The 18,002-nt window shown below is 48.7% G+C and overlaps 1 protein-coding gene and 2 pseudogenes across 1 annotated transcript; 1 reads left to right on the top strand and 2 right to left on the bottom strand.

The window, feature by feature from the left end:
• Window positions 1-930: 930 nt before the first annotated feature.
• On the bottom strand, window positions 931-2,531 carry LOC139561043 (endonuclease domain-containing 1 protein-like; annotated as a pseudogene).
• A 2,350-nt stretch (window positions 2,532-4,881) lies between these two features.
• Window positions 4,882-10,180, top strand: LOC139561419 (perforin-1-like). Its single transcript, XM_071378487.1, has 7 exons — window positions 4,882-5,012; window positions 5,257-5,627; window positions 7,181-7,344; window positions 7,457-7,676; window positions 7,792-7,931; window positions 8,056-8,479; window positions 9,074-10,180. Exons 1-7 carry the CDS (start codon window positions 5,006-5,008, stop codon window positions 9,539-9,541), a joined length of 1,794 nt encoding a protein of 597 aa, XP_071234588.1. The 5' UTR covers window positions 4,882-5,005; the 3' UTR covers window positions 9,542-10,180.
• Window positions 10,181-11,148: 968 nt separating this feature from the next.
• Window positions 11,149-18,002, bottom strand: LOC139561042 (uncharacterized; annotated as a pseudogene).

Here is an 18,002-nt window from a genome sequence, read left to right as displayed (position 1 = left end):
AGCGAAAGCTCGGGAGAGAGAGGGGAGTGTGATGGGGGTACCTGTACCAGACAGGGGGAGACAGGCCAGGGCAGACGGGGAACAGATCGCCAGATGGAATCCAAGCAGCAGTGCAGCAGGCAACGGGAGCAGGTGTCACACCCACTTGGGAGAAGCTTTTATTTCTGGAGGCAGATTTCTTGTAGAAATGCTAGTGGATGGTCTTTGAACAGCAGGAGGTGACTTCAAAGACTTCTGCCACTTGTTGGACCCAAAGGCCTTGACACCTTTCACTTCACACCTCAGTGCTAATTTAAGTTTTATCTGGTCTGTCCTAGCAAGCCTGGCAGCCTTAACTCAGCATTCAGTCCCCATAAAGTAAAATATATCATTGTAATGTACTTTACATTTTTAAAATGTTTCATTTTTTTCTTGGCTTTCAAATAGCATCAGATCAAACACTAGCATCAGATCAAACACTACTCACTCAGTTCCAGGTTGATCATCTATCATCTAACATTTAAACGGTCTGGTAAAGGATATAACGGCCCTCCACGTCTTCACTGTGGCTTCAGACCCGAAGGCAGACCCACGCAGCCCTTCAGACACAACGGCCGGGCTCTGCCTGGCCAGAGAGGGGGCATACTGGTTGCACTCCAGGCCTGGCTTACTGTTAGGGACCACTGCAGCAAGTGTTGACGTTAGTATTAGCCTGTTCCAGGTGACCAGGTTCCCTGAGCTGTTGAATGCAACAACTAGAGTGAGCAAGCAATAGTTCATGGATGGCAGATAGCCTGGTGGTTAAGAGCATCGGGCCAGTAACTGAAAGGTTGCTGGTTTGAATCCCCGAGCCGACTAGCTGAAAAATCTGTCGATGTGCAATTGAGCAAAGCACTTAACCCTAATTACTCTGGATAACAGCGTCTGCTATATGACTAAAATGTAAACGTCTTGAAGAACAATCTGGCCTAGATGGCTGTACGGTTGATGTTATGATGCCGGATCATGTTCTCCGAGGTGGTAATTCCGGTGATAACGTAGGCGGTGCCACAGCAGTAGTTGTTGAGGCGCTTGCGGATGACGTGCTCCTGTTCCCTCCAGGTGCCGGCACTGAATTCTCAGACCTGAAAGACAGTGCCACATCATACGTGTGCATGTTTATTGGTTGTTAGGGTTTAGGATGTCATTCTAACCACTGGTGTTGCTATTTTATTTATTTGATATAAAATGTTTTATGACCGGATGTTGTTGTTTTTTGTTAAAATCATCCCACTGTTGAGAAATTCTATTTTGTTTGATGCAAATGTGAAATTGTCTTCAAGTATAATGTTAAGTAAATTATTTGAAAACAAAATGGCGGACCTGAGGCACCACGTTGGTCAGTGTTTAGGTGGAGGCCTTGTCGTCTGGGTCAGCCTGGTGGTCGTCAGGGTTGAGGTGGTCATGCTTGTAAAGTTTGGCATTGGTGTAGTTTTCCAGCACGGCCTGGTCATCCTCAAAGTTCCTGTGCATGTACCCATGCGGGAACGCCTGCATCTCGCCAGTGTTAGAGACGGTGGACAGCTGGGTGGGAAACAAACAGAGGCAATATGAGATAATGAATGTTGGATATAAAGTGTGATTGTTATGGATATTGATATGGAGATGAATGAATATGCTACTTCTTCAAACACATGTTTGCTGTGAAAAGGAGACTTTATGGCATGCAGTTTATGATCAGTCAAATATAAGCCCATGAAATTAGGTGCATTTGCCCATGAAATGACATGTAATTTTATCGATTTAAAGAGTCAAGTTAGCACCACATACTTTCAATTTTCAAGAGCTATAGAAAAAAAGATACATTAACAAATAAATAAACAGTCTAGCAGTGAAAGCCAATCAGTATGGAAAAAAACATTGGACTGATGGGCCCTGGTCAAAAGTAGTGCACTAAATAGGGAATAAGGTGCATTTGGGATGTAACCAATGACTTGAAATGTCACCAGGTAACCTGTGGCTCGTACATCCAGGGCATGTCCACCCTCTTCTCCCAGTCAGAGCGCTTGAAGGTGTAGGCTGAGTAAATGGGGACGTTGTCGGACGTGTTGTACAGTGTGACGTAGTGTGGCTTGTTGTTGTAGTGTTGGCAGATCTTCTGGAGCGAGTGGTCCTCTAGTCCCACGGAGGGCATCTCCATGTACAGCAACTCCTTCTCCACCGTCCCCTGAACACCACCCGTCATTGCCATGGTGACCAGTAGTAAGGCCTGTGCCCAGAGTAGGGCCATGATGACTTCAGCTACAAGATCACGATGTAGAAATGGAGTTAAGCTGTCCCAATGGAAGGAAAGGAGAAGTCTGTGTGTGAGTCTGAGGAGCTTCAATGAGGTGATATGTCCTTTGCGTTCCTGTGCATGTCTCTCTCTCTGTTACTATCTGTCTGTCTGTCTTTCCGTCCGTATTAGTACCTATATGTGTCCCTGAGCTCTTTGTGTCGGCAGCTCTGAAGGAGAGGTACACCTGTGTCTCAGCGTTAGCTCTCCTTAATCTGGGCTCAGTATGCAAAGCCATGCACCTTTTAGCCCAACTTACTCGCCCATCATTGGCTATAAAGAGGAATAAAGAGGTCACTGCTAGCCGGGTCTCAGATGTATTTGTGCTGTACAGGCAATGGCTATGGACTTTGTCATGACAACAACTATAGAAGTTGGCAATACAGCACAAGATCTGGAACCAGGGTAGGCTATTCCCAAACCCTGATGGGTTTTTCCATTGGTTCCATTGGTGGTTGGAGGAAGTGAATTAACTCGGCTGGACTGAAACCTCTAAAGACTGAAAACAGACTGATTGACAGGTGACTGTTTGGTCACTTTAGAACAAGCGGTTCCTGTCACTTGTCAGGAGCTTTTTTCCCTGAGTACTTGAGGTTGGACGATAGTGCATGGAAAACGAAACTCAGATCGCTCCGAGGGGCCAGTTCCTGTCACTTTTTTTATGTGTTGGTGGTTCATATGTCATATCATATGTGATATGTTTCAGTCTCTTCCTGGAAGGCTGTGGTGGCTAGACTCATAGATGGTCTTGTATATGGTTTTGCTGCATGACCATGTAAGGTTGTGTTGGTGTCATGTGTACTCAGGCATGACTTGATGGGAAATCAAAGAAAGCCCTTCCAGCAAACCCTTATCTTCCTTTAAAGGGGAAACAAGTGTCATGTACCTCAATGACATGAGTGATTCAGTTGATCCATTTCCTTGTCAAGGCCATAACAGTTTATGTTTCTGTACGTGTGTATTGGGCATAGGAACAAATGATGGGGAATGAAAATTGTACCCCCACCCGGTTAACGATACCTCTCCGAATGGTGTTACTGGCGGTGGTGAGGCCGGTGATAACATAGACGGTTCCATGGCAGTAGTTGTTGCGGCATGGTGGGGAGCCAGTTGTGTTGGAGGAACTCCTTGGCCTGGGGCATCACATTGGTCAGGCTGTAGGTGGAGACCTTGTCCCCGGGCCTGGTGCTGGTCGGGGTTCAGCTGGCCATGCCTGGCTCTGCTCCATGGCTAGAAGTCTGGATGTAGACCGGGGGAACGGCTGCATGTTTTCTGTCCTAGAGCCACTGGACAGCTGGAGTAGATAGAGAGGGGTAGAGCAATGTGTGATTACACAGACAGAACATAGATGCTACACAGTATAGGCACCGCTGGAGAGGAGAGAGAGAGAGTGAGGAGTAGAGTGCAACAGATGAATGCATATAAAAATGAGTTATTATACAAATTGCAAACAGGAATATCAATAGTACTATGTAACAATGTGTACCATTTACCAGCACTTTGTTCACAGTGAAACCTGTTCATCATGAGGGAAGTGTCATGTGATGCTGTGCTTATCAAGACTTCTAACCACCATGACAGAGTACCAGAGGAAGGGTTTCAACTGTGCTCAGCGCCACCATAAAGCCCTCTTCTCACCACTGTAGCAGACGGTCTATTCTTTGAATGACTCATCATTCAGGTCCAAAAGACTCCTTATCAGCTTCTACCCCAAAGCCATAAGACTGCTGAAAAGTTCATCAAATGGCTACCTGGACTATTTGCATTGACCCCCCCCCCCCCCCCCCTTTTTTTTTACACTGCTGCTACTGGCTGTTTATTATCTATGCATAGTCACTTTACCCCTACCTACATGTACATATTACCCCCTGTATATAGCCTCGTTATTGTTATTTTATTTATGTATTTTTTTACTTTAGTTTATTTAGTAAATATTTTCTTAACTCTTATCTTTCTTAAAACTGCGTTGTTGGTTAAGGGCTTGTAAGCATTTGAGTTGAGTTTATTTTTACAGGGACAGTGCACATTAATCAACGTTTCAGTAAAAGTGCCGGTTTTAGCCAGCCGGCTAATTTTCAACCGCAGTCCCTGGGCAGGTTATTATTTCACAGTAAGGTCTACACCTTTTGTATTCGGCGCATGTGACAACTAAAATGTGATTTGATTATCTCTTCTTCAGTTTGATTTGACCATATCGCCCAGCCCTATCCACAAATCTCAGAGGGAGAATGACTGCCTAAGCAGTCAAATGGCTCTGTATGTAAAGTGGCAGTGCCAGGGATCGGTTTGATTGGGTGCCTGGTTGACTATTTATGGAGAGCAGTAGCAGACAGGTAAAAGTGTGTGCAATTAGAGTTAGGAAACTGCTGGGTCAAGTCTTGTTTTTCTGCTGCCATGAAACATTCACTCATGCACAGATATTAATTATCTGTATGTCTGCAAAGGCTTTCTTATAAGTGAACACCCACCCCCACACCAAAACACACATAGCAACAGCATGTGGTGGTTCATAACCAAAGGAAACTGCAGGCCCCATCTATATAAACAAAGCCTTGACCACAACTAACGACGCCGCCTCCAGGATGGAACCCACAGACATCTTGCTGTTTGTTTCCCTGTAGTCAGTTAGTCAGTCACACACAGAATGCTCCATTGTTCCATGATCCTCTTCATCAAACCCATCATCATCACCAAGAGATTGTGATTGATATTATGTCAGGTAAGAGGCTATATGTATCTACACTTACTCTCTATGCATGTCTCCAAAACGCGTGCATATGTATCCTGGAATTAAGTGTTTTTCCGCCAGACAAATCAAATTACGCCACAATATCTTAACATTAGAGTTCTGAAAACATCTGACAAACGTTGATATTGGAATGTAATATCCCGTTAAGTTTACCATTTGAATTTACCTTGAATGAAATGTAATGTAATATCTACCTTCTCCTCCTCCTCTCCAGGCACACAGACTTCTCTGGTTGCCCTGCTGTGGCTGTGGGGAGCGTGGCTGTCCCCTGTCCTGTCCTCGTGCACCACGGGCCGGCCAGCAGAGTGCAAGGCTGCGCTGTCAGCTCCCGGTACCAACCTGGCGGGCGAGGGTTTCGACGTCGTCACCATGGAACGTAAGCAGGCCTATGTCATCGACGTGGACACCTGGAGGAAGACCAATAACGGGACCTGTACCCTCTGTGTTAACCCTTTCATGGATGGCCAGACTCAGAGGCTGCCTGCGGCTGTGGTGGACTGGCGTCCCTCGCATAAGTGCCAGATGAAGTTAGCCAGCATGGTCTACGACTCTAGCGAGGAGTTTGTGAGCAACAGCCAGACAGAGGTAATACTACTCAACTCAACATGTCAGGTGTTGGTTTCATGAGCTGAAATAAAAGATACCAGACATGTTCCATACGCATAAAACGCGTATTTCTCGAACATTTTGCAAACAAATTTGTTTACATCCCTGTTAGTGACCATTTCTCATTTGCCAAAATAATCCATCCACTTGACAGGTGTGTCATATCAATGAGCTGATTGTGCTGGGGACAGTAAAAGACCACTCTAAATGTGCAGTTTTGTCACACAACACAATGCCGCAGATGTCTCAAGATTTGAGAGAGCGTGGAATTGGCATGCTGACTGAAGGAATGTCCGCCAGAGCTGTTGCCAGAGAATTTAATGTTAATTTCTCTACCATAAGCGGCCTCTGTTGTTTTAGAGAATTTGTCAGTACGTCCAACCAGCCTTCCAAACACAGAACAAATATGTGGGCGAGCGGTTTGCTAATGTCAACTTTGTGAACAGAGTGCCCCATGGTGGTGGTGGGGTTATGGTATGGGCAGGCATAAGCTACCGACAACGAACACAATTGCCTTTTATCGATGGAAATTTGAATACACAGAAATACCATGCAGAGATCCTGAAGCTGTCGTGGAAAAATTTGGTCAGTCATATTTCACAAATACCAGAGCATGTGAGTTCAAACAGACTTTCATTACCACTTAACAAAAGCCAAGCTGGTTCATACATACAACTGCCTTCCAGTCTTGGCACACACATTTTATATATTTGTCCTCCTTTCGTCACACTCAAAGTAACTCCTCTTAATGGCTCATCCCCTCAGGCATTTAGCCACCGTTATCTTATTGGTTTAAAATTAGGGCATGGAAACCGTAGAGCCACAGAAATAGACACAAATAGACCTGCACTCGCCTTAAGCCAGGTTCATGCATGTAGGCCCATAGTAACAGACCTTGGCACTTTACAGGAATAACAATGCATGTCATGCTGCTAACTCCTCTGAAAGGGACACCCCTGTTCTGGAAAAGACCCAAGAGGTTTAACCATAGCAACAGTACATAGTTGGCCATAACACAGTTACAGGAAAAGCCAGTCGTGTCCACACCCCAGAGAGGTGCATGTTTAATGGTGTCTAATGACCCGAAGCACACAGAGTGCACTAGTTTTGCTGGCTCCTTCTGAAATAAATTATTGACACATATGTACTGAAAAATTCACAATGAAGCCCATTGTGAAGCCCATTTTTTAAAAAGGTTTCTGTGACCAAGAGATACATATCTGTATTCCCAGTCATGTGAAATCCATAGATTAGGGCCTAATGAATTGATTTAAATTGACAGATTTCCTCACATGAACTGTAACTGAGTAAAATCTTTGAAAGTGTTACATGTTGCATTCATATTTTTGTTCAGTATATAATATATATATATATAGAGAGAGCGAGAGAGAGCTTTATAATAATAATAATCATAAGTATAATAATAATATAAATAAGAATAACTGATTCAATATATATTTAAATATAGCGCTTTTCCCAAAACTCAAAGTGCTTTATGTGGGTAAACTCACCTTATCCACCACCATGTGTAGGTAGATGTCAGCTGGAAGATTGGTCTGGACGTTATGACCCCCCAGGCTAAGGGGTCGGTCATGGTGGGGGGCACCCACTCCAGAGCTGCCAAAACGGTGATGAGCCAGTCGAAGAAGGACAAGTACAGCTTCATCAAACAGGATATACACTGCTCTTATTACAGGTGATATACCTTATAAATATAAAATCACTTGTATTGTAGACGTTTAACTTTATAGAACCAACACTGCTCTCTACAGGCTATAAACTCTCCATCTTGTGTGTTTCTTTCTCAGTTACCGCCTGCTAGATGACCCTCCCCTGCACCCTGAGTTCTCTCGCTCCCTGGGCCTCCTGCCCCCCCTCTACACTGACCAGACCAAGGTTGACTACAGACGTTTTCTTGACAACTTTGGCACCCACTTCATCAAGAAGGTTCTCCTGGGGGGGCAGGTGAAGAGCGTGACCTCCCTGCGAGTGTGCCAGGCGGCCCTGAGCGGCTACAATGAGAACGAGGTCAAGTACTTTTTAATCAAAATATATTAGTAAATGTATTTATCTATGTATTTTTATTTATTTATTTAAAGAAAATGTACATTACGTTACAATACAAAACAATATAATAATCCAGGTCAAGGACTGTCTTGAGGCTGAGGCCTCCGTCGCCACCAGTACCGGATCAGCTGAACTCAACACAGAGACCAAGTTCTGCAAGAAGGACCTTCAGAAACGTGACACCAAGGACCGCTTCAGCAGCACCTTCAAAGAGAGGTTCGATTGATTTTGATTTGATAGATTTTGGGGGGTTAATGGGCATTATACAAGACTTATAAAACACATATTTCCATTGTGGTCCTCGTTTAAGACAAAACATGTGATAATGATAAACAAACAGGTTTACCGAGGTGGTGGGGGGACAGACGGACGGGACGCCCGACCTGCTCTTCTCCGAAACGGGTAAAAACTCCAAGGCCTTCGCTGATTGGGCGAGCAGCCTGAAGACCATCCCTGACATCATCAACTACTCCCTCCAGCCCCTCCACCTATTGGAGAAGCAGGCCAGGAAGCGGGCTGGGCTGAAGAAGGCTGTGGAGGACTACATCCTGGAACACGCTCTGGTCAAGCACTGCTCTGGGAAGTGCAAGGGAGGCTCCAGCTCCAGTGCCCACGACTCCTGCCAGTGTGTGTGCCAGGCCAGCAAGGAGATGACCAGCCAGTGCTGCCCGCAGGAGAAGGGCCTGGCCCACATTACCGTCACTGTGAAGAATGCCAGGGGCCTCTGGGGGGACACCACGTCCGAGACCGACGGCTTCGTCAAGGTATTACCTATTTTATTTTACTATTTTAACTTACTATGAAGTTTGTTCTTCAGTGGACTTTAATGTTAAAGTCTAGGATTTTACATTTCCGTAGCCCCATCCCTCAGCTACACAAAAGTATGTGGACACCCTTTCAAATGAATGGATCTGGCTATTTCATCCACACCCCTTGCTGACAGGTGTATAAAATAGAGCGCAGAGCCATGCAATCTCCATAGACAAACATTGGCAGTAGAGCGAGGTCCACACAGAAAGGGTTTGTCGAGATCGGTGTGGAAGAACTGGACTGGCCTACACAGAGCCCTGACCTCAACTACATCGAACACCTTTGGGATGAATGGGATCGCCAACTGCGAGCCAGGAACAGCAATGCTATAACATATAGTGGAAAGCCTCCCCAGAAGACTGGAGGCTGTTATAGCAGCATATTAATGTCCATGATTTTGGAATGAGATGTTCAATGAGCAGGTGTCCACATACTTTTGACCATGTAGTGTGTATACCAAAACAAGTGGCGGGGGGTCCCGTTTTGTTGTTTTTTCTAATAACATACAGTAGCCTTAAATAAAGTTTGATTTGGTTTGATCCGTCAAGGTGTTCGTGGATGACAAAGCTGTGCAGACCAAGGTGATCTACAACAACAACAACCCTGCCTGGAAGTCATTTTTCGACTTCGGATTCATCAAGCTCTCCCTGGCCAGCGAGCTGAAGTTTGAAGTGTACGATGAAGACAAAAACTGGTACAAGTCTTGGAACGACCTCCTAGGGAAGTGCAGTTTCCAGCCAATCGTAGCGGGTCCTCACAACAGCATGTGTCCCATGAATCATGGCAACCTGTACTACGCCTACAATGTTGACTGTGCCCCAGGACTTGGGGGCTCCACCTGTGGTGAGTATGTCCCCTCTGGGATGAACTCTGACCTCTCTGACCTCTACACCTCCCGCAACTCCCTCAACATGACCCAGGATCTTCTGGCTCACATCCGGACGGGCCGGCCCCTAGGAGACCCCCTGGCTTTTATGGTTAAGCAGAAGGCAAATGGTCACGAAAAAACCACATGAATCTCACATCGCATGTGAGGGATAATGGTTACCCTTATATCCTTGCTCTCAGTGAGCTGTGATCAAAACCGCTATGCTATGCATTATAAACCTTATCCTGGCCTATCTAACTTTAAGCCATACCATTTCTAACCTATTGTTCTGAACCATAAATCATTTTACTTTGGTAAAAAAAATGACAATCATCAACAAAAACATCCAAAGTACTGTGTATTTCTGAAGGTATTGGTTTATATACATGTTTTTATGTTTATTTGACAGGGACCATGTACAATTACAACATTAAATATCATGCATTAACTGTGCCATGTTGTTTGTTGTCACATCACTTGTCCCTGCTCTCAAAACCGCTATGCTATGCACTATAAACCTTAGCCTGGCCTGTTTAACCTTAATGCATACCATTTCTAACCTATTGTTCTGAACAAGAAATCATCAACAAAAACATCCAAAGTATATGAATTTCTGAAGGTAATGGTTTATTTGAATTTTAGTATGTTTATTTGATAGAGGCCATGTACAATTACAACATGAAATGTTTTGCATTAAACTTGACTTTTGTTTTTTCATTCTCTCATGACTGTGCCATGTTGTTTGTGCTACCACTGCAATAAAAAGCTACTTGATTTGATACATTCAGCTGGAAGTCCAGTATATCAATTCATTGACCCTCACTTGAAAATCAATGTGCTGCTTTTGTGTTGTATTCAATGGAAGTAATTCTTCTCTAAGTATATAATCATTAAATACATTAAATATTAATATTTACAACAGATGGTGTAGCCTACTTTGTTTAAAGACGTTCACATTCACCTGTCAAACCTGGAATATCTCCACACCGCCAAGCGTCTCAATTCCAGGCAAGCTAGATGGGATCTGCTTTTCACCCAGTTCAACTTCTCCCTCTCACACCGACCGGGATCCAATAATGTCAAGCCGGATGCACTGTCACGTCGCTATAGCCCCACGGCTACAACTCCGGATCCTGAGACCATCCTTCCCACCTCGTGCTTGGCAACGGCACTCAGCTGGGGAATAGGGAAGCAGGTTTGTGAGGTGCAGCGTTCCCAGCTTAACCCCGGGGGGGGCCCAGAAAACCGGATATTTGTTTCTGACGTGGCCCGCTCTTCGGTCCTGGAGTGGGCCCACTCCTCCAGGCTTGCCTGCCACCCGGGCTCCCGTCAGACCCTGGCCTTTGTGAGACAACGCTTTTGGAGTCTACCATGGTTCCTGACATCTCCGCATTCGTCGCCGCATGCACGATCTGTGCGCAGATCCGAACCGGTTTCCCAAAGCCGACCACTTCCTTCCTCTCCCCAAGCTACCCTCTGCCAAAGAGACGGCCCAGCTCATGGTGCGACACATCTTCCGAATCCATGGACTCCCAGTGGACATGGTCTCCGACCGGGGTCCTCAGTTCTCATCCCAGTTCTACACACTCATTGGTTCGTTGGCCAGCCTGTCCTCCGAGTCCCACCCCCAGTCCAACGGCCAGTCTCCACCAACATCATCACCTGGAGCCAGCAACTAGTGTTGGTCAAATACGCCTGCAGCACCCTTCCTTGCTCTGCCACGGGGCTCTCGGCCTTTGAGTGTTCTCTGGGTTATCAGCCGCCGCTCTTCCCTGAGCAAGAGGAAGAGGTCGGCATACCTTCGGCCCAGATGTTTGTCCTCCGCTGTCGTCGTACCTGGAAGAGAGCCCGGTCGTCTCTTCTCAAGACCACCTCCAGGTATCGACGACAAGCGGACCGCCACCAGACCCCTGCTCCCCGGTATCGTGTCAGGCAGAGGGTATGGCAGTCCACCCGGGATCTGCCCCTCCGAGTGGAGTCCCGCAAACCTTCCCCCCAGTTTATCGTCCCTTTTGTTATGTTATGGCGCCAGATCATGTTCTCCGAGGTGGTAATTCCGGTGATAACGTAGGCGGTGCCACGGCAGTAGTTGTTGAGGCGCTTGCGGATGACGTGCTCCTGTTCCCTCCAGGTGCCGGCGCTGAATTCTCAGACCTGAAAGACAGTGCCACATCATACGTTTGCATGTTTATTGGTTGTTAGGGTTTAGGACGTCATTCTAACCACTGGTGTTGCTATTTTATGTATTTGGTATAAAATGCTTTATGACTGGACGTTGTTGTAATGCCCGGGGTGTAGTGGAGGAAGGAGTCAGACGCAGGAGACAGAGAGTTCAGAGTAGCGTTCCAATTTAATTCCCTAAACGGGTGAACACGACGCCACTCTAAATGTAATGCTCCACCACATAAATGAGAACACGAAATAACAAGACACAACGTACACGAACCGTGACACACAAGCATGTACTACCTGTACACAAAACAATCCCACACACCCAGCAGGCCGGGCTGCTGGGTAATAAAGCCCCACTAATCACCCTAACCACAAACAGGTGTAACCACTAAACAAAAAGGGAGGGGGAGGAAAAGTCAGTAGCAGCTAGTAGGCCGGTGACGACGACCGCCGAGCGCCACCCGAACAGGAAGGGGAGCCACCTTCGGTGGGAGTCGTTACAGTACCCCCCCCCCTGACGCGCGGCTCCCGCAGCGCGCCGACACCGGCCTCGAGGACGACCCGGAGGGCGAGGCGCAGGGCGATCCGGATGGAGGCGATGGTAATCCCTCAACATTGAAGGATCCAAAATGTCCCCCACCGGTACCCAGCACCTCTCCTCCGGCCCGTACCCCTCCCAGTCCACGAGGTACTGCAGGCCCCTCACCCGGCGTCTCGAATCCAGAATGGCCCGTATCCTATACGCCGGGGACCCCTCGATGTCCAGAGGGGGAGGAGGGACCTCCGGTACCTCACCGTCCTGCAGGGGACCAGCTACCACCGGCCTGAGGAGAGACACATGAAACGAGGGGTTAATACGATAATAGGAAGGGAGTTGTAATCGATAACACACCTCGTTTATTCTCCTCAGGACTTTGAAGGGCCCTACACACTGCGGACCCAGCTTCCGGCAGGGCAAGCGGAGGGGCAGGTTTCGGGTCGAGAGCCAGACCCTGTCCCCCGGTACAAACACGGGGGCCTCACTGCGGTGGCGGACAGCACTCCCCTTCTGCCGTCCACTAGCTTGTTGAATTGATTCCTGGACGGGCCTCCATGTCTCCTTGGAGCGCTGCACCCATTCCTCCACCGCAGGAGCCTCGGTCTGGCTCGGATGCCATGGTGCCAGGACCGGCTGATACCCCAATACACACTGAAAGGGGGACATGTTAGTAGAGGAGTGGCGTAGTGAGTTCTGGGCCATTTCGGCCCAGGGGATGTATCTCGCCTACTCCCCTGGCCGGTCCTGGCAATACGACCGCAGAAACCTACCCACCTCCTGGTTCACTCTCTCCACCTGCCATTACTCTCGGGGTGATAACCGGAGGTAAGGCTGACCGAGACCCCCAAACGCTCCATAAACGCCCTCCATACTCTGGATGTGAGCTGGGGGCCCCGATCAGAAACGATGTCCTCCGGCACCCCGTAGTGCCGGAAGACGTGGGTGAATAATGCCTCCGCAGTCTGCAGGGCTGTAGGGATACCGGGCAACGGGAGGAGACGGCAGGACTTAGAGAACCGATCCACAATCACCAGAACCGTAGTATTCCCTTGAGACGGGGGAAGGTCGGTCAGGAAATCTACGGATAGATGTGACCAAGGCCGTTGGGGAACGGGGAGGCGTTGTAACTTCCCTCTAGGAAGGTTCCTAGGAGCCTTACTCTGAGCGCATACCGAACAGGAGGAGACATAAACCCTAACGTCCCTAGCAAAGGTAGGCCACCAATACCTCCCCCGAAGGCTCCCCACTGTCCTCTTCACCCCAGGGTGACCCGAGGAGGGTAGGACGTGAGCCCACCGAATCAATTTGTCCCGAACACCAAGCGGCACGTACTTCCGCCCCGCCGGACACTGAGGAGGAGCGGGTTCCGCCCGTAACGCTCGCTCGATGTCCGAGTCCACCTCCCACACCACTGGTGCTATCAGCCTTGAGGCGGGAAGGATGTGGGTAGGTTCGGTGGGCCGATCGTCCGTTTCGAAACAACGGGACAGTGCATCCGCCTTTACGTTTTGGCAGCCCGGTCTATACGATAGAGTAAACTGGAATCGGGTGAAAAACATGGCCCACCTTGCCTGACGTGGGTTCAGTCTCCTAGCTGCCCGAATATACTCCAGATTCTGGTGGTCGGTCCAGATGAGAAAAGGGTGCTTAGCCCCCTCAAGCCAGTGTCTCCACACCTTCAGAGCACTGACCACCGCTAACAACTCCCGGTCCCCCACATCATAGTTACGCTCCGCTGGGCTGAGCTTCTTCGAGAAGAAAGCGCAGGGGTGGAGTTTTGGTGGCGTACCCGAGCGCTGTGATAGCACGGCACCTACCCCAGCCTCGGACACGTCCACCTCCACTATGAATGCTAGAGAGGGGTCCGGATGCGCCAACACGGGCGCATCCGTGAACAGCGCCTTCAACCTGTTGAAAGCTCCGTCCGCTTTTGCTGACCACTGCAAAGGCACCGGACGCACTTCAGCAGTGAGGTAATGGGAGCTGCTACCTGGCCAAAACCCCGGATAAACCTCCGGTAGTAGTTGGCAAAACCGCTGCACCTCTTTTACCGTAGTCGGAGTCGGCCAATTACGCACGGCCTTAATGCAGTAACCCTCCATCACCACCCCCGAGGTGGAAATGCGATAACCCAGAAAGGAGACGGCTCGTTTGGAGAACACACACTTCTCAGCCTTGACATATAGGTCATGCTCCAGCAGTCTACCAAGCACCTTGCGTACCAGAGACACATGCGCGGCGTGAGTGGCTGAGTAGATCAGAATGTCATCGATATAAACAACCACTCCCTGCCCGTGCAGGTCTCTGAGAATATCGTCTACAAAGGATTGGAAAACGGCTGGAGCATTCTTTAACCCATATGGCATGACGCAGTACTCATAATGGCCCGATGTGGTACTAAATGCGGTTTTCCACTCGTCTCCCTTCCGAATACGCACCAGACTATATGCGCTCCTGAGATCCAGTTTTGTGAAGAACTGCGCTCCGTGAAATGATTCCATTGCCGTAGCAATGAGAGGTAGTGGGTAACTAAACCCCACTGTGACGGCATTTAGACCTCTATAATCAATACACGGACGCAAACCTCCCTCCTTTTTCTTCACAAAAAAGAAACTCGAGGAGACGGGTGAGATGGAGGACCGAATGTACCCCGTCCCAGAGACTCAGTGACATATGTCTCCATAGCCACCGTTTCCTCTTGGGACAATGGGTACACGTGACTCTTGGGAAGCGCAGCGTTTACCTGGAGATCTATCGCACAATCCCTTCCCGGTCTATAAGGTGGTAATTTAGTCGCTTTCTTTTTACTAAAAGCGATTGCCAAATCGGCATATTCGGGGGGAATGCGAACCGTGGAAACCTGGTCTGGACTCTCCACCGACGTGGCACCGATGGAAACTCCCAGACACCTTCCAGAACACTCCTCTGACCACCCCTGGAGAACCCCCTGTTTCCACATGTAGTGGTAGTAGGATTGTGACTAGCCAGCCAGGGAATCCCCAGTACCACTGGAAACGCAGGCGAATCGATAATGTAAAGACTTATACGTTCCCTATGATTCCCCTGCGTCACCATGTCCAGTGGAACCGTGGCCTCCCTGACCAACCCTGACCCTAATGGCCGGCTATCTAGGGAGTGCACGGGAAAGGGAGAATCTATCGGCACAAGCGGAACACCTAGCTTGATGGCGAGTCCGCGATCCATAAAGTTCCCAGCTGCACCTGAATCGACCTATGCCTTATGCTGGGAAGAGGGAAAAAACTCAAGAAAAAAAATCAAGACAAACATGTGACCAACAGGGGGTTCTGGGTGAGTCTGGTGCTTACTCACCTGAGGTGACCGAGAAATGTTCCGCCTGCCATCTCGACTCCCAGATGGACCCCCCCAGCACCGATCGGCCGTGTGTCCTCTCCGACCACAGCTGGTGCAGGGGGAGCCTCCTCTTCCGGTACCCCTCGGCACGGCCCCTCCCAACTCCATGGGAATGGAACGCACAGGACCCTCTCCGAACGGCCGCGGGAAGCCAGCAGATTGTCCAGCCGGATGGACATATCAATAAGTTCATCCAGGGAGAGAGCTTCGTCCCGGCACGCTAGCTCCCTGCGGACATCCTCCCGGAGACTACATCGGTAGTGATCTATAAGGGCCATGTCGTTCCACCCAGACCCCGCGGCCAAGGTCCGAAACTCCAATGCGTAGTCCTGGGCGCTCCTCTTCTCCTGCCTAAGATGAAACAGTCGCTCTCCCGCCGCTCGGCCCTCAGGAGGATGGTCGAACACGGCACGAAAGCGGCGGAAAAATTCGGGGTAGTGCTCCTTCGCTGAGTCTGGGCCATTCCAGACAGCGTTCGCCCACTCCAGAGCACGACCCGTTAGGCAGGAGATGAGGACACTCACCCTCTCCGCTCCCGAGGGAGTGGGTCTCACGGTTGCCAGGTACAGTTCTAGTTGTAGTAAGAAACCCTGACATCCCGCTGCCGCTCCATCATACTCCCTCGGGAGCGCAAGACGGAGAGCGCTGGAGCCGGAGGATGGTGAGAGAGGAGAGGAGGAATCCTGAGCTGGAGAAACTGCAGGTGGAGAGAGGAGACCACTCCTCTCCCATCGGTCCATTCTCTCCATCATCTGGTCCATGGCGGAACCGATGCGATGGAGGACGGTAGTGTGGTGGAGAACCCTTTCCTCCATAGATGGGAGTGGGTTGGCCGCTGCTCCTGCTGACTCCATTCTTGAATCAGGTGCGCGATTCTGTAAAGCCCGGGGTGTAGTGGAGGAAGGAGTCAGACGCAGGAGACAGAGAGTTCAGAGTAGCGTTCCAATTTAATTCCCTAAACGGGTGAACACGACGCCACTCTAAATGTAATGCTCCACCACATAAATGAGAACACGAAATAACAAGACACAACGTACACGAACCGTGACACACAAGCATGTACTACCTGTACACAAAACAATCCTGCACACCCAGCAGGCCGGGCTGCTGGGTAATAAAGCCCCACTAATCACCCTAACCACAAACAGGTGTAACCACTAAACAAAAAGGGAGGGGGAGGAAAAGTCAGTAGCAGCTAGTAGGCCGGTGACGACGACCGCCGAGCGCCACCCGAACAGGAAGGGGAGCCACCTTCGGTGGGAGTCGTTACAGTTGTATTTTATTGCTTTAAAAAAAATGTATTAGTAAAGTATCTCAGTACATTATCCCACTTTTGAAAAATCATATTTTGTTCAATACAAATGTGACGTTGTCTTCAAGTAAAATAAAATGGCAGACCTGAGGCACCACGTTGGTCAGTGTTTAGGTGGAGGCCTTGTCGTCTGGGTCAGCCTGGTGGTCGTCAAGGTTGAGGTGGCCATGTTTGTAAAGTTTGGCATTGGTGTAGTTTTCCAGCACGGCCTGGTCATCCTCAAAGTTCCTGTGCATGTACCCATGTGGGAACGCCTGCATCTCGCCAGTGTCAGAGACGGTGGACAGCTGGGTGGGAAACAAACAGAGGCAATATGAGATAATGAATGTTGGATATAAAGTGTGATTGTTATGGACATTGATATGGAGATGAATGAATATGCTACTTCTTCAAACACATGTTTGCTGTGAAAAGGAGACTTTATGGCATGCAGTTTATGATCAGTCAAATATAAGCCCATGAAATTAGGTGCATTTGCCCATGAAATTACATGTACTTTTATTGAGTTAGCACCACATACATTCAAATTCAAAAGCTATAGAAAAAAAACATACATTAAGATAAATAAACAGTCTAGCAGTGAAAGGCAATCATTATGGAAAAAAAACATTGGACTGATGGGCCCTGGTCAAAAGTAGTGCACTAAATAGGGAATAAGGTGCATTTGGGATGTAACCAATGACTTGAAATGTCACCAGGGAATCTGTGGCTCGTACATCCAGGGCATGTCCACCCTCTTCTCCCAGTCAGAGCACTTGAAGGTGTAGGCTGAGTAAATGGGGACGTTGTCGGCCAACAAGTGTGGCTTGTTGTTGTAGTGTTGGCAGATCTTCTGGAGCGAGTGGTTCTCTAGGCCCACGGAGGGCGTCTCCATGTACAGCAACTCCTTCTCCACCGTCCCCTGAACACCATCCGTCATTGCCATGGTGACCAGTAGTAAGGCCTGTGCCCAGAGTAGGGCCATGATGACTTCAGCTACAAGGTCACAATGTAGAAATGGAGTTAAGCTGTCCCAATGGAAGGAAAGGAGAAGTGATATGTGCTTTGCGTTCCTGTGCATGTCTCTCTCTCTGTTACTATCTGTCTGTCTGTCTTTCCGTCCGTCTTAGTACCTATATGTGTCCCTGAGCTCTTTGTGTCGGCAGCTCTGAAGGAGAGGTACACCTGTGTCTCAGCGTTAGCTCTCCCTAATCTGGGCTCAGTATGCAAAGCCAT

This window comes from Salvelinus alpinus, chromosome 31 (genome assembly GCF_045679555.1).
Source record: "Salvelinus alpinus chromosome 31, SLU_Salpinus.1, whole genome shotgun sequence".
In the NCBI taxonomy this organism is placed as follows: Eukaryota; Metazoa; Chordata; class Actinopteri; order Salmoniformes; family Salmonidae; genus Salvelinus; species Salvelinus alpinus.
The sequence above is the reverse complement of the archived record's forward strand: the minus strand, read 5'-3'. Positions and strand labels throughout refer to the sequence as shown.